A 15,445-nucleotide genomic window follows, 5' to 3' on the forward strand; every position below is an offset into this window, starting at 1 on the left:
TGCTGGTACTCTGCCCTACACACCGCCGGTGCTCTGCTCTACACATTGCTGGTGCTCTGCCCCGCACACTGCTGGTACTCTGCCCTACACACCGCCGGTGCTCTGCTCTACACATTGCTCGTGCTCTGCCCCACACATTGCTGGAGCTCTGCCCTGCACACTGCTGGTACTCTGCCCCACACATTGCTGGAGCTCTGCCCTGCACACTGCTGGTGCTCTGCACCACGCATTGTTCGTGCTCTGCCCCGCACATTGCTGGTGCTCTGCCCTGCACACTGCTGGTGCTCTGCCCCACACATTGTTCGTGCTCTGCCCCGCACATTGCTGGTGCTCTGCCCTGCACACTGCTGGTGCTCTGCCCTGTGTACTCTGCAAGTTCCTGGCCCCAGGCCACCCACCCTGCCCCATGTGCTGCCAGTGTTCTGCCCTGCAGGCTCCCCAAGCTTTGCTCCATGTGCTCTACAAGGTCTGCCCCACATGCTGCTGGTGCTCTGCCCCATTCATTCCACGAGCTCTGCCCCACACAGTCCATGAGCTCCTGGCCCCAGGACCACCCAGGCACTCTGCAAGCTCTGCCCCATGCACTTCAGTCTCCTCCCTCCATGCACGCACTGCCCTGTGTGCTCCACGAGCTCCTGCCCCACATGCTACGTAAGCTCCTGGCCCCAGGGCCACCTGCCCTGCCTCATGTGCTGCCAGCACTCTGCCCCACACGCTCTGTGAGCTCCTGCCCCATGTGCTCCCTGAGCTCCTGCTCTCTGAGCTCTGCCCTGCGCACTCCATGAGCTCTGCCCTGAATGCTGCCAGAGCTCTGCCTGACGTGCTGCTGGTGCTCTGCCCCATGCACTCTGCAAGCTCTGCCCACGCACCCCCCCCCCCCAGCTCTGCCCCATGAGCTCTGTCCCACGTGCTCTACAAGCTCCTGCCCTGCATGCTGCTGGTGCTCTGCCCCATGCACTCCATGAGCTCCTGTCCTGCACGCTCCCCTAGCTCCTGCACCACACACTCCCAGAGCTCTGGCCCATGCGCTCTGCCCCACATGCTCCCGACCCCAGATCTGCCCGCCTGCCCCACAGCAGTGCAGTAGCAGCTGTCCCAGCTGCAGGCACAGATGGGACAGGGCAGAGCTGGACACTTGCCACCAGCAACTCCGCGCAGCCGGCCCATGTGCAGCCAGCCCAGGCCCCGGTGCTGTACGGACAGACAGTCTGTTGCCACTGGCTCCTGATGGCAAGAACTGGCCCTCGCCGACGCAGGAGCAGGATGTGGCACTGCAGGAGCAGAGCTGGGGCAGAGCGGAAGGAGAGGAGGGGGCTGCCTGGTGCAGCGCAGGGCCCATGGGCCGAGCGGCACCACTCTGTGGGCCTGGCTGGAGGCGGCGGCTGTGAGGGGCAGTCAGGCTGCAGCTGCGATTTGTCACTCTCCCGGCTGCAGCAGGCCCTTTGCCACCTGCTTTATTTGTCTCCTGGCCCTGACGTGGCATCAGACAGGTGTTAAACTACTTAATCACTTTAAAATTGTTTTAATTTTCTGTTTTGTATTGATCTCCACAGCACCAATTAATCAGCTCACTGGACCAGGCAGTTAGTACATTAAAAATTGTCAGCCACGCTGGGCAGCTTAGAAAATGTCAAAAAAATATCCCAACAGCAGCTCGGCACTTCTCTCCCAGTGCAGAGCTAGTTCCTGCCAGGGGCCAGCTCTGCCCATGGACAAGTGATGCAGCCTCTCCAGCCCCTGCAGAGAGGAGCCAGGGGTGCATGGCCTTGCAGGAGCCCCCTCGGCCTCACAGGAGCGCCCACAGAGTGCAATGCACCCGGCCCGGCACACTGCCTTGCCTGGCCCCACAGCCTTTGGCAGCTGGTGCCACACATCTCGCAGAGCCACCCTTGCAGAGGGGGCTTTGGCACTGCCACCCCCCCCCCCCGGGATCTGCCCCACTGGGCAGATCTGCGCATAGATCTGCCTTGCTGGGGGCAGGACAGGAAACCCCCCCCCCCCCGGGGGGGGGGAGCATGGGAATTAGCCCTCCCCACACCCAGGGACATGCTGCAGCGCGGCCGGGGCCCCTCGCACAATCCCCGGCCTGGGAGCAGCGGGACGCGGTGGCAACAGGGGGCTGCGCTCAGCAGCGCCAGGGTCTGGTGGACGGGGCGGACGGGGTGGACAGGGTAGCGCTGCATCCCCGGGCCGAGCCGCCTGGCGCTGCGGAGCCGCGGTGCTGCGGCCCCGCGGGCAGCGGCTGCAGCTGCGGCTGCGAGCGGGGGCACCGCGGAGGGGGCCGCGGGGGCGGCCCCGGCCGCCGCCCGGGTGCTGTGGCGGCCGCTGCGCCGGCCCCGCCGCGCCGAGCGCTGCCCGACGGGGCTGCAGCCGCTTATCTGCTATCGATTTGCGCCGCGGCAGCGGGGCTGTTTGCTCGCACCTGGCGGCGCTCCGCCGGCTCCCGCTGGGCAGCTGCCGAGCCCCACGGCGGGGGAGACCCCGGCCCGGCCCGGCCCGGCCCGGCGCCCGCCGTGGGCAGCGGCCGGGGCTCCGCGCCCCACGCGTGTGCGAGGCCGCTGGCGCGGCGCGGCTTGGGGGGGGGGGGGGGCAGCAAACAAGCTGGGGCTATCGACGCAGCATCAATCCTGCGGCCCCGACAGGTGAATGGGCTCGCGCTCACGCTGCCAAGATAAATGATATTTATTCGCTGCTAATAGGTTCCTACAAGAGGCCCCAACGAGGGACTTTTGAACCGGCAGCTCTCGCGGATGCGGCACGCCCCAGCCGGGAGGTTCCCCGGGGGGGGCGGCCGGGCACCGCTCCCCCCCCCCCCCCCAACTGCCGCGCTCAGCCGCGAGGCACCACAGAGGCAGGAGCGGAGCCCCACGGGGCCAGGCTGGGTGCTGGGAGTGGGGCTCAGGCCCCAGCCTCGCGAGCTGCAGATCCCACCAGCCCCACCACCTGCACACCCCTTCCCCGGGCCACGTGCACGGCCCCTGCCCCACGCACAGCCCCTGCCCCACATATGGCCCCTGCCCCACACACAGCCCCTGCCCCATGCACAGCCCCTGCCCCACGCACAGCCCCTGCCCCACACATGGCCCAGCCCAACACACGGCCCAGCCCCACACACGGCCCCTGGCTGCGCACCATGAAACACGGGACTCGGCTGGGGCTGGGACCTTTATTTCACCAGTGCTTGCGGGGCGACTGCGTCCGACGCCTGCCCCCAGCACGCCAGCCTGGCCGAGCGCGCCACAGCCCCCGGGCAGTGCTGGCGATGGACAGGGCCATGGGGGGACACGGCCTCTGTGGGGGATACGGCCTCCCGTCCCCCTCTCAGGGCCAGGCTTGGCCGCTGCAGGAGCAGCTCCAGGATCAGGGATGGCACCCAGGATCAGGGATGGTGCCCAGGATCAGGGATGGCTCTTGGGACCAGGGATGGCTCCCGGGATCAGGGACGGCTCCCAGGGCCAGGGATGGCTCCCAGGGCCGGGAATGTTTCCCCACCCACACTGACACCGAGGGCAGGGCTGGTGGCCCCACAGCTGCCGCGGGGCAGGCTGTGCCGAGGTGCTGGGACTGTGGCGGCAGTGCTCAGCCGCTGTGCGAGCCCAAGCCAAGCACTGAGAAGGCAGCACGGTGCTTTCGCAGCAGCAGCCGGATCTTCTCGTCATCCGAGTCAGGGTCCAGGGGCTTGTTGTACTCGTCGTCCTCGGTCTCAGAGGCTGCCCGCTCCCCGCCCGCGCCCCCAGCCCGCTGCGAGGAGGAGGAGGGCTCCAGGGCACTCTTCTTCCTCCACTTGGTCCGGCGGTTCTGGAACCACACCTGCACCCCATGGTGCCGGCACCATCAGCGACTGCCGCCTCGTGCCTGGCGCGGGCCGGCCCCACCAGACCACACTCACCTTCACCTGGGACTCCGTCATGCCAAGAGAATAGGCCAGCCGGGCCCGCTCTGGCCCAGCTAGGTACTTGGTCTGCTCGAAAGTTTTCTCCAGCGCGAAGATCTGGTGGCCCGTGAAGGTCGGGCGCGTGTGCTTCTTCTTGTGGATGCTGTCGGCCAGGTGGGCCGGGGCTGGGGAGGGAGGAGTGGGTGAGTACGGGGCTCACCACACCACAGCCGCAAGCCCTGTCCCAACACCGGCTGGCCCCCTCCCCGCATTCCCCTCCAGACCCCGCATGCTCCACGGCGGCAGCCCGTCCCAGGCAGGCAGTGCTGCCCTCCGAGCTGGCCTGGCACTGCCAGAGCTGAGCTGCGCCCACCCACCTGGCACCAGCACTGCATTGTCACTGTGAAGGCACCAGTCTCCTCGCGCCCATCTCCGGCAGCAGGGCATGGCTCCGGTGCCATGTCCCTGCCCTTGCCTCACCAGGTGCATGGCCGGAGAGCTGGCAGCAGTGCCAGGAGTTGGCACTCTTGCTCCCCGGCCTGTTGCCCGAGGAGCATCCGAGGGCTGCAGCTGCTCGGCTGGCAGCACCTGGTCCCTGCCCGGGGGCTCCCGGGGGAGCATCGGGGCTCCATGCTGGGACAGGGCTCCCTGCAGCGCTGCTCCAGGAATGCTGATGCCAGCTGGGCAGCTTCCCCTGCCCGGGTCTGCGGCTCTGCCCTCCCATCCCATCCCGTCCCATCCAGGCCGAGCCTGCACCAAGGGGGCTGCGGTCCCTGCGGGGCAAGGGCTCTCCAGAGCAGCAGGCACAGCAGAGCCGGCTGCAGCTCGCATTGGGGCTGAGCAAAGAGTTAATTTCTGCTCCCGGACCGGCCCCGCTCCAGCCATGCAGTGGGAGACCGCCGCGGGCAGGCAAGCGCCGGCTGCGCGGGCACCGGGGCCAGGGCTGTTCTGGCTGTGCCCACGCGGGATGGTGGGAAGAGCCAGATGCAGCCCTGCCTGCACCGGTGCCTGCGCTGATGCCCGCGCTGATGCCCACCGTGCCGCGCCGCGCCACGCCGCACTGTACTTACGGCCGCCGCAGTGCCGGCCACCACGCCAGTCCGGGGCGGCCTCCGCCCAGCAGCTCCGGCCCCGCGGCAGGTACTCGCCGCTGGCCTTGGGGAAGGTCCCCACCTGGGGCCCGTAGTAGACGCCCTGGGAGCTCAGTCCGCCAAATCCACCCGCGTGGGGGTAGCCAGGGAGGAGGCTGCCGTTCGGCGTCGCCGCGGGCCGGCTGAGGATGTCGGAGATGCCATGCGGGGTGCCCGCAGCCAGCTGGGCACCCAGCCCCGGGGCCCCCAGCTTGTAGAAGGAGCTCTGGACCGAGTACTGGCACACAGGCGCCTTGGCCTCAGGGAAGGGAGCCAGCGCCGGCCCGTTGAGCAGGAAGGTGCCGGGCAAGTTGGCATCCATGGTGCTGCGAGTCGCCCGCCCGCACGCAGCAGCCCTAGAGCCTGGCGCCCCAGGGCCGCGAGGGCCGGCCCATCCCTGGGGCGGTCAGGCCTGGGCGTCTGCCCGGTCTGCACCTCACCAGCAGCACCGCGGTGGCCTGGGGCCCCGGGCAGGCTGGTGCGGGATGCCTGGCAGGGATGGCGCCGGCAGCGGGCGGTGGGTAGCCACGGCCGCAGCGGGCGGCGGGCGGCCGGGCTGACCCCACGCCCGACGTGCCACCAGCGCCGGACACTCAACTTGGGCTTGAGCAGAGGCAACATTTCTCTGATAAAGATGTGGCCCATTAGAATACCCAGCCCCCATTGGCCAGGCTGCTGCAGGCGCTGCTCCCATTGGCTGGCCCATTGCGGGCTTGGCTCCCATTGGCTGCCCCATGGGGTCTGCCTGTGATTGGCTTGCTCCAGACAAATTGCCCTTTGAAAGCCAGCGGCGCTGGGGTTGCCGCGGGCCATGCACGCCCGCCAGGGCTGTGCACACACCCCTGCAGTCTCTCCCATGGGACACAGCAGCACCGGCTCCATGGGACACAGCAGCACTGGCTCCATGGGACACAGCAGCACCACCTCCCTTCTGCATGGCTGGGTGACCTCCTGCAGCTCAGACACAGGTGCAAACAGGGTGCTCATGGCCCCAGGCCTGCACACACTCGTGCATGCACCAGGCAGCACTAGCAGAAGGGCATGGAGTGCAGATGACACCAGATGGGCAGCCCCTTCCTAGCCCTTCCTGGGAGGCTGCTGCCAAGTCAGCCCCAACTCCTGCTTGCATCTTTCTGCACCCTTTGGCCTTTCCCCAAACACAGCACAAACAGCTGCCTGTCCCCTGCCCCCCCCCGCCCCCAGCTGTAGGGTAGGACAGAGGGGAACCTCATCTTGCCATGCTCCCTGGAGTTTCACTTCCCCACCCCCACCCCAAAAAGCAGAGATGAGACACAGTCTGTGTCATTTTCTTTATTAATTCATAGTCTGGTAGCTGGTGTACAGGGAAATGATCTATACATCAGGGGCTAAGACAGGGAGATCCAAAAGGCTTGTTTCCATAACAATTAAAAAAAGGAAATAAAAGTAATTTTTAAAACTTCTAAAAAGCTTCTAGTGTGCAGACTGCAGTATTCCCTAGGCTCATGTCGGATGCAGCCTCCCCCTACCAGCCCTACTAGCAATCCGAGCGCAAAGCAATGCCACTGCAGGTGCCTGGCACGGTTGCAGAACAGCACATTCCCTAAGGAGTATATGAGGCTGAAGCAAGGACCCACACACAACTCTATGGCGATGCTATCAGAGGCAGCTGTAGCGGTGGGTCTAGGGAGGTTACTCTACACAGCAAGGGCGATGGATGGAGAGTCTGTGCCCTACGTGGCTCAAACTGGGGGGGGGGGGGGGGGGTGTCGTTTTGCTCTCTGAGACTAAGCTGGCTATTTGCTTCGCTGCAGCTAGGCTTCCTCCCCAGGCTGCAGGGGAGCCGCGGCTCTCCTGGCAGATGGACACCCTCTGCCACATGGGGCTGCCCTGCCAGCGCACCCCCTCGCACGGCCAGGAGCGAGCAGCGGGCTTGTTCTGCGTGTGGCCGCAGGGTGTGACTGCAGACCTGTGAAGCAGGTCAATGGCCACCTCCTGGGGAGAGCTGGGGCCCCGCAGCCCTGTACTGCAAACCCCTGGCCCTTGCCTTGGGTTAGGTAAGGGACAGAGCCAGGGGACGTGGGACCTACTGCTCCTACCGGCATCCTGACCTCCCGGGGTCAAGTGCTGCAGCAGATTCAGCCCGCGGTGCATCTCAGCCACGTGGGCAGTGCTGCCTGTTACTGCTAGAGTAGCGGGCCCCAGGCTGGCTCCAGCTCTAGGGGTGAGCGCTTGGTCCGAGCTGCTGCAGCAAGGCCTTCCACATGGCCAAAGTGCAGCTGCCCAGGTTGGTCCTGGGAGGGTCAGCATTGGCGGGGGTCGGGGCTGTGCTCATTTGTGACCTTGCAGGAGGCCAGGGGACCCTGCAGAGCCCTTGTGCGGGTGCGTGGTGCAGGTCTGCTGGCTCCTGCCAGCTCCTGGCTCATCTCCTGAGCAGAGATTGTGCTGAGTAGAGCTAGGCACAGCCCAATGCACAGCACAAGCATCCCCTGCTCTGTCACTACTCATTCTCCCTGGGCCCCAAGCACCTCCATGCAGGCTACCAGCTTCACTCCAGCTGGAGCCAACACAAACTGGGGCTTGCACCATGGGGCCAGGCCCATGGGACTGCTCCCACAGGCCCCTCTCTTCAGGCCAGGAGGTGACCAGAGAGGGGCACAGGGCAGGAGCAGTCTGCTGTCCTCCACTCCTACAGCCTCCCAGCTCCAGTCGCCAGAGCTGCTCACATTCTCCAACGGCTTGGCCCATCCTGCAGCCTGAAGAGGTATTTGGGAGCAGAGCTGTTAGTGCTTTGTACATACTGCTAGAGTGTCCCTAGGGGTTTGCATAGTATTTATTGGTTCATATACACAAGGCTGATTGCTGTACAGTTTACACTTTCAACACAAGCAACGAGCTCAGTGCTCTAGCCAGAGCCCTGCCCTGGTGGGAGACGTTGCACGTGCTGGGGAGAGGAAGGGCAGCCCTGCACCAGCCGCTCTGTTGAGGGTGGCTGTGCTCCTTGCAGCCCACCTGTCCCACGCTCCTGGCCACTGCTGCCCTTCCCATACCCCAGCGATTGCTGGGGAATGAGATGCGAGTCCAGCAGCGGCAGCACGGAGGCAGGGGCTGAGACCCTCTCCTTGCACGGCCGGCGGTGCCGTGCTGCCCCAGCCTCCCTCTCACGGCTGGGGCACGGGCATGGGGACGCATATACACACGCGAGCGCGCGAGGGTGGATGCTCCTTCCCTCGCGTTTGCTGCCAGCCCAGCTTTTGCCTCCCAGAGTAGCCAAGAGGATGGTGCCCCTAACGTGTGCAACCGTCTCTGGGCTCCTGGTGGCAGCGGATCGGGGACGGAGGCCCCTCCGTCAGTATTAAGTACTGTAGCTCATGCGTCTGCAGTCAGTCAGTCATGCGAATAGGACGGTAAGTATGTCTCATACAGAAATCATGCCATTAGCCTATAGAAACATGTACAGCCAGCCCTGCTCCCCTCCACTCTCTTTCCTCTCTCCTCTTCTCAGGTATGTGTCAGAACATGTGTGGCGTTTAGTGGTTTGGTGTTGAGGTGAGATCCTGGAGAGACAGAGAGAGAGAGAGAGAGAGAGAGAGAGAGAGAGAGAGAGAGAGAGGGAGTTACCAGCAGCTCACAGTAGCACAGCAAGGAAAAAGGAAGGGGGCAGCTGGGCCTGCAGCAGCCCCAGATCCTTCTGCACCCTGTGCCTGTCCCACATGCAGCCATCCTGCCCAGCCAGCCCACAGCAAGCTTTAGGGGCATCAGAGAGGCAGCACCAGAGCCTAGCTGAGTGCCCTGCCTAGAACCAGCAGCAATGGGATGGGTGGTATCGGCGGCACTGTCCCTGCTGCAGGGAGCTCGCTGCAGCTTGGAGGGGTTGCCCATGTGTGAATTTGCATGCATCACCTGCCATGGGCCAGGGCAGTGGGGAGGGATGGTCCTGCACAGGGGGTGCACCAGCCTGCGGCAGCACCTCTTCTGTGACAAGCACCTCAAGCAGAGAATAGGCTTTGAGGGCTGGCCGCGTATGCAGAGCCTCGGGATGCAGGTGGGGAAGGTGCTGCAGGACAGGTGGCACCATCCATCCCCGCAGCAGGAGTCCCCGGTTCCTGCTGGTGTTGGGCAGGACTCAGCAGCTTTCGCAGCTCCCAGCTCACTTCCCAGGTTGGGCTGCCCCACAGGCAGTGCAACACCAGGAAGGAGCTGGGTGGGCAGCTGCAGGCTCTGGGACAGACACCTGCCTTTCAAAGCCAGCCCTGAGCCTCAAGCCTTGCCTAGGGCAACTGACTGCACCTTGCCCTCACAGCAGCAGGGAAGACCCCGCACGTTCTGCCTGCAGCCACTGGGCCACTTCCACAGGCTGCAGAGCAGTAGGAGCACTGCCTCACGGGGAGGCAGCCCCAGGCACTGTCCACAGCGTGGGGTAGGCAACAGGTGTGGACACAGGCGTAAGCCTCTTGACTGCTATGCACCCACAGAGATCCCACTAACACAGTGGGGAGAGAGGAGAGAGAGAGAGAGAGAGAGAGAGAGAGAGAGAGAGAGAGAGAGAGAGAGAGAGAAGACAGACAAACACAGCCACGCATGTGCAGCAGAGGCCTTTCCTCGGCAGTCTCCTTGCTGGCACAGACACGCTTGCAGCACCTTCCTACAAGTGCTGTGCTGCCCAGCCCAGCAGCAAGTACACAGAGGACAACAGTGCAGCTCGTCCAAGTATGCCATACCAAGCACCATGCCTTGGGCCTGGCCCACTTCCACCAAAGAGGGGAGGCTAGGGAAGCAGGGAATGCACAAGGCTCAAGGCATACTCCAGTGTCCACCCTGGGGAGCAATGGAAGAAGTGCCCTGCACCAAGGACAGGACCCTGCCCTCATCTCTGACAAGCGTCATGTCCCTGCACCTCACCACTCCTGCACCCCTGCTCCCCTTGTATCCAGCAGCAGCATCCCACCGCCACCTGCTGCCCTTTCCCAGCTGCGTGAGCCTGAGCAAACCTCGTTGCCGCCCTCTTGTGCCGCCTCACAGGGAAGGCTGGCAGCAGGAACTGCTCACAATTTCCCATCAGGAGTGCTGCAAGCAGAGGCAGCAGGCCAGGCTGGCCCAGCAGAGCCATGACACCCGCATCTGCCTCGCTCCTGGGCTGCACCCCAGGGGACAGGGAGGCAGAGGTGCAGGCTCCAGGGATGCCGCTTCGCTGCAGCGAGGCTGCATGGCTGGTGTTGGTGGATGAAGGGGACAGCTCTGTTCTGGGCTGAGGCAGTCCTGGGGCTGTCCTGGAGGGAACAGTTGTGGAGGGACTGTCAACTCCACAACAGTAACTGCAGCACTGGCCAGGCTCCAGGCCAGATACAGGGCAGTGGGGGAAGAAACCGGGCCAAGAACTGGAACTGCCCCCGTGCAAGTGCTATGCACTCCCTAGAGCTGTTTTGGATACAGATCCTCCCTCTGCCACAGCCTGCTGCAACCAGGAGTAACAATCCCGTGGCCCCGTCACTGCGGATGTGGGATTGCACTGGAGTAATGACTCTAAGGATCCAGGCTGCTGTGGCCACAGTAGCAGCCCTGGCACTGCACTGCAGTGGAGAGCTGAGTGCAAATGTGGATCCAGTGCCAGGAGCTGGCTGAGGACCACTGCAGAGGAGAGGCACAAGCCCATGCACCTCACCCAGGCTCTGGGCCCAGGCACAGGCTAGCAGCCGGGGCACCAAAGCCGCCTGCCTTCAGCTCTTGGCTGCAGCAGAGCAACCCCCTGGCAGCCTGAGAGCTGGACACAGCCTTGCTGGCGCTCCCTGGGGACGAGGCGTGTGTCCCAGTAGCTCCGTGCATGAGGCAGCATGGGGAGCTGGTGAGAAGAAAGAGCAAAGGTGGGGTTACCTCAAAAGAGGCCATTTGAGGGGTCACTGCTTTCCCCTTTTCAGGCTGGCGCGTTTCACTATCTGAGCCCCCATCCTGCCCCCGGAGACCTCCAATTTCGGGACACGGACTTGCACCTCCTCCTGAGGGAGCCGCAGGGGCGGGAAGCAGGACACCACCCCGGTGGACGGACAGACGGACAGACAGAGAGACAGAAAAGGACAGGAGAGGGAAAGGCAGAGTCAGATGGCAGAAGACTGAGCAAGAAGACTATGGCGCAGAGGGCAAGAGTTGCCCCAGCAGCCGCAGAGGGGCGACAGGAGAGGAGAGCAGGACAGGAGGAAGGACAGAGGGCAGTGGAGCCCCGGCGCCCCACAGAGGCAGTGCTGGCCCAGGGCCAGCGCCTGTGGGGCCGGTGCCTGTGGGGCTGGGCTACGAGACGCACTGTACCTTGGCCCCCAGACCGTCCCGATGCAGGCTGGCATATTTCATGAAGTGATCGGCCTCAGCCTCCAGGTCACGAGGCTCCTGCAGGGAGCCCTCCAGCAGCAGCTCCTCATGCTCCCGCCTGCTGTCCACGTCCCTCGGGCCCAGCTGCCGCACCACCTTCCGGATGACCTGCGGAGACCAGGCCACGGGCATCACGGCCAGCCCACGCGGCGGGGTACAGCACCAGCACCCACGCCCCACGTGCAGGGTCCAGCCAGAGAAGCGCCACAACCTTCACTGGTGGCGGCAGGGAGCAGGAGCCCTGCAGGGCCCTGGCTGCAGTGGGGAGTGGGCAGCCAGCAGAGGGGAGGGAGCAGAGCGCTGCAGCATGCCTGCCACTGGCACTGTGCCCCAGCCACTCACCTTCTTGGTGACGATATTGCCTTGATCGTCTGTGAACTGCTCCTCCGTCACCTGCTCCCCAGGGAGATGGAGGACTTCATTCCCCTGCAGCAAGAGGAGGGACAGCAGGGCATCTCAGGGGGGGCAAGAGGAGCCCCTTTGCAGCGGGACAACATGCTGACATGCACCCGTGGCCTCTGTCTCCCACAGGGCCCCGGTCCCTAACTGCTCTCCTGTCCACATTAGCCCCGGGGCTGGGCTTTTGGCCCCTTGCCCGTTACCTTCACAAGGACGCGCCGACGGACAACCCTGGTGGAGAACAACTCCTCATCGTCCGCCAGCCCCTGGCTCTCCCCGAGCTCCCTGTCCAGCTCGTGGTGGGCGTGCTTGAGCAGGAAGCGCAGGGAGCCCCTGGCGATGTGCAGGACGTTCTGGCAGCTGACCAGGAAGAAGGTCAGCAGCACCAGGGCGATCAGCAGCTGTGCCAGGAAAGCCCACATCCCGCCCCGGCGGCTCCCAGCGGTCCCGGCCTGCCGCTCAGACCCCAGCCATGGTGCCCGCAGAGCCCCGCAGCACGGGAGCAGCCCCTGGCGCCGTGGCCCCGCACTGGGCGCTGCCGTAACTCGAGCTGCCACAGATCAGCTGGCCACGGGCGGAAGAAGGCAGCAGGCAGCTGGGGTGTCCTTTGCACTCACTTCTGTCCAAGTCATCAGAGGCAGGGCAGTGACAGCACCACCCTTCCCCAGTCGGGTCACAGTGGCAGAGACAGCCCTGTCCCCCTCCCCATCAGCCCGCGCCGGGCTCTGCCAGCAGCTGCTGCCCGGGCGGGCAGCACTCAGCCCTCGGTCCCAGGGTAAGCGCAGCCCTTGGCAGGGGGGCCTGGGGGCTCTGGAGGGTCACGGGCATTGCGAGCGACACTGCAGACGGGCACTGCTGAGCCGAGCAGCTGCCCCCCTGCAGCCACCGGGCACCGTGCTGGAGGTGTGTGCCCCAGCCTGGGACACGCCTGCCCTCGCCCTGTGTCTGCCGGAGCTCTGGGGCTGCGCAGGATGCCCACCACCCAGCTTGGCCCCAAGGCCAGCTCTATTTCTGGGCTCTCTGTGCCCAGTGCTGGCAGGCTCTTGGACAGGGACCAAGAGAGATACTCTATTAGGAAGTGAGCAGGGTGACCGGCTGGGTTATAAATGGAGAGCAGGTGCATGCATGCAGAGTGCAAACCAGGCTATTCTGGGCCAGCCCTGGGCAGAGAGGCCCCCACAGAGGCAGGGGGCAGACAACTCGCCAGGACACCTCCACCTCTTGCAGCCCAGGTCAGCCCAGCTGGCCCTACGGCAGGCTCAGGAATGAGCTGCCCGTGGGGTTTCCATCTCCCGTGGTCCAGGTCTCCTTGCTCTTACCCTCATCTGCACAAAGAAGCTGCTGTCTGTCTTCTGCCAGTGGCCGAAGGCCTGGCCCATGGAGTGCTGGGGCTGCCAGTCGCTGTGCTCTGCGGAGTTGATCCGCATCGGCTCCACGGCTGGCACCAGGACCTGCTCTTGCTCCTGGCCCTGCACCCCGGAGGCCGTAGTGTGTGTCAGGTGCAGCCTTCGGGTGACCCCCTCCTGCCAGGAGCCCGCTGTCAGGTCCTGTAGGCAGGAGATAAAGGAGCCTTCTGCATTCCAGTCCCTCAGCCTGGGCACCGGAGAGGGACAGGGACAGGGAGAGAGAGACAGAGAGAGAGAGGCAGTCAGCTTTGCCACGGAGTTGCTGCACCATGGAGCACCAGCCTGCCTCTTGCAAACACACCTGCGCACCCTGCACACCCCTAGGCTCAAGGCTCACTGGCTCCTGGTGCCACCAGGGCCCAGAGCAAGCAGCATGAGACGCAGATGTGTAAAAAGCACACACCTGCTCTCCCTATGCTCCCTGCCTGTCCTGTGGCCTCACGGCCCAACTGTCTCTGGACTCTGCACCCTGGTCTGCAACGGGGTCTAAGGCAGCACCCTGCACCACCAGGCTCTGCTGGGGACCTCAGCAGGATTGGTGCCACTGAGGGCGTGTGAGGAAGTGGCCCAGGCTGAGCTGGCTCTGGCAAGCATAACCTACATGCAGGGCCTGGCTGTCTGTGCAGGGTCCCTCCCAGGCGTTCTGCGAGGAGCCCCACAGAGCATCTCCAGAGAGGTGCCAGGGGCTCAGCCTGAGCTGCCACTCTCTCTGCCCAGAGGTGTTAGGGCTCCAGAGCCGGAGACCTGCACAGGAGTGAGCCAGGCTGGGAGATGCCTGCAGCTGGCCCAGTGCAGGGCAATAGCTGGTGATGCAGCTCCGCTCCCCTCCCATGGCCTCCCTGGTGCCCCAGGCCACAGTACCTGTCTGCACTCTTCTCAGCCATGTGGCTCACAGTAGGTGATGCCGTGATCCTGGTTTGCGCCTTCTGCTGAACTGAAACAAAAGAGACTTCACTCTCTGGGTCCTGCTCCCCGGCCATCCGCAGCTGGCGATCACTGGCTGGCATCTTCCCCTCTGGCCTCTGACCCTCCTCCTGCTCTAGCAGGTCAATCAGGCCATTCATGGCATCTGAGTCCACTGTGTCATCCTCAACCAGGTCCATAGAGCCCAGGTGGTCTGGGCCATGCGCGTCTGCCAGGAGCTGACCCGGGAATCGGCCTTCGCTTGTGGCGTCCGAGTCCTCGGCCTTGCTGCACTCCAGAGAGGAGTCCTCAGCAGTCACCAGTGAAGGGGCGAGCCCCGAGGACCACACCTGCATGTCGGACATCTCCATCAGGGCGTCCTGCTCAGTGGCAGCCATGGGGATGGCATCCATGATGGCCACCTCATTCCAGTACTGGTCGGCACGCAGCGGGGACGGCAGTGTGTAATGCAGGGAGGCAGGGGACAGCAGCTCGTCCTGCAGCGAAGCATAACCTACATGGGCAGATAGAGGCAACATCTCCAGCAGCCGTCTCACACGCACACACAAGCGCAGCTGGGAGAAGGGGAGCAGCCTCAGCAAGGGTGCCTGCCCTGGGGACAGCATTTTCCTGGCCACGCTAGACCCCAGCTGCTAGGCTGAGCAGGGGCGGCTCGCAGCAGTGGCAGCCTTTGCACGGTCCCTCTTGCCCCTGCAAGCGCCACAGTGCCTCCCTTCGAGTGCTGGCTCTGAGCTGGGCAGGCCCTGGGGTGCTGAGCACACCAGCCGGGGGCTGCATGAATGCCCCATCCACACTGCAGGGCAGAGGCCTCTTGGCTACCTTGCTGCCTTAGCTCCTGCGTGTCTGCCCACAGGCAGCCTCATCCGGCTAGCCAAAGGTCTGCCTAGAGCTCACGTTGCCAAGTCCTGCAGGCACCAGCTCATGAAGCTAACCCTTCCACATGGTGCAGAGGAGCAGGCTGAAGGCAGCACCAGGAGCAGGGACGGACAGTGCGGCTCGGGGGCCCTGGCACATGTTGTGCAGCCCTGGGGCTCTGCAGGATGCAGCTGGGGCCCTATAAGCCTGTCTTTGTCTCTGGGGCTACCAGCAGCTGTCAGGTCCTCATCCATGGCGGAGCGGACAGCCTGGTCGCACTGACATGGCCTGCAGCTGGGCCAGGCACTCCCACCCAGGCAGGTGGCTTTGCTCAGCCTTTTTTTTTAGCTCTGAGCCACTGGCCCCTTTTTCGCCCCCAGAGAACTTGTCCTGCTCTCCAGGCAACCAGGGATTGCCAGAAGCAGCCAAGACACGGAGGGTAACCGGGAGCCCCCAGTGCAGTAATGGTGCCCTCTCCCTGGGCAAGAGCAAGCCATGCAGGGCTACCCAGGGAGGTG

At 64.6% G+C, this 15,445-nt stretch overlaps 2 protein-coding genes across 5 annotated transcripts in view; both read right to left on the minus strand.

Moving 5' to 3' along the window:
* Positions 1-3,170: 3,170 nt before the first annotated feature.
* NKX6-3 (NK6 homeobox 3) lies at positions 3,171-5,547 on the minus strand. The gene is made up of 3 exons (XM_067312365.1): positions 4,945-5,547; positions 3,890-4,059; positions 3,171-3,810 (listed from the first exon to the last, which is right to left on the minus strand). Exons 1-3 carry the CDS (start codon positions 5,324-5,326, stop codon positions 3,580-3,582), a joined length of 783 nt encoding a protein of 260 aa, XP_067168466.1. The 5' UTR covers positions 5,327-5,547; the 3' UTR covers positions 3,171-3,579.
* A 753-nt stretch (positions 5,548-6,300) lies between these two features.
* The window catches only part of ANK1 (ankyrin 1), a 41,799-nt gene continuing 32,654 nt past the window's right edge, over positions 6,301-15,445 (minus strand). For 3 of the 4 annotated variants that reach the window (XM_067312468.1, XM_067312467.1, XM_067312466.1), the window contains 5 exons: positions 14,010-14,565; positions 13,062-13,335; positions 11,686-11,769; positions 11,284-11,451; positions 6,301-8,540 (listed from right to left, as the gene is read on the minus strand). In XM_067312468.1, the coding sequence (XP_067168569.1) occupies positions 8,514-8,540; positions 11,284-11,451; positions 11,686-11,769; positions 13,062-13,335; positions 14,010-14,565 (1,109 nt within the window). In that variant the 3' untranslated portion in view covers positions 6,301-8,513. Of the gene's footprint in view, positions 8,541-11,283; positions 11,452-11,685; positions 11,770-13,061; positions 13,336-14,009; positions 14,566-15,445 lie in introns of those variants that run through there. The other variant, XM_067312469.1, reaches the window with a different exon arrangement.

Source organism: Apteryx mantelli, chromosome 29, assembly GCF_036417845.1.
Source record: "Apteryx mantelli isolate bAptMan1 chromosome 29, bAptMan1.hap1, whole genome shotgun sequence".
NCBI lineage: Eukaryota > Metazoa > Chordata > Aves > Apterygiformes > Apterygidae > Apteryx > Apteryx mantelli.

What these genes read in the sequence shown, in the direction of transcription:
- NKX6-3 (XM_067312365.1), bottom strand. Translation starts at nt 5,326, where the DNA reads ATGGATGCCAACTTGCCCGGCACCTTCCTGCTCAACGGGCCGGCGCTG. An exon ending in TGGCCGGCACTGCGGCGGCC is followed by an intron (nt 4,060 to 4,944) that starts GTAAGTACAGTG and finishes CTCCCTCCCCAG; the next exon opens with CCCCGGCCCACCTGGCCGAC. An exon ending in TGACGGAGTCCCAGGTGAAG is followed by an intron (nt 3,811 to 3,889) that starts GTGAGTGTGGTC and finishes CATGGGGTGCAG; the next exon opens with GTGTGGTTCCAGAACCGCCG.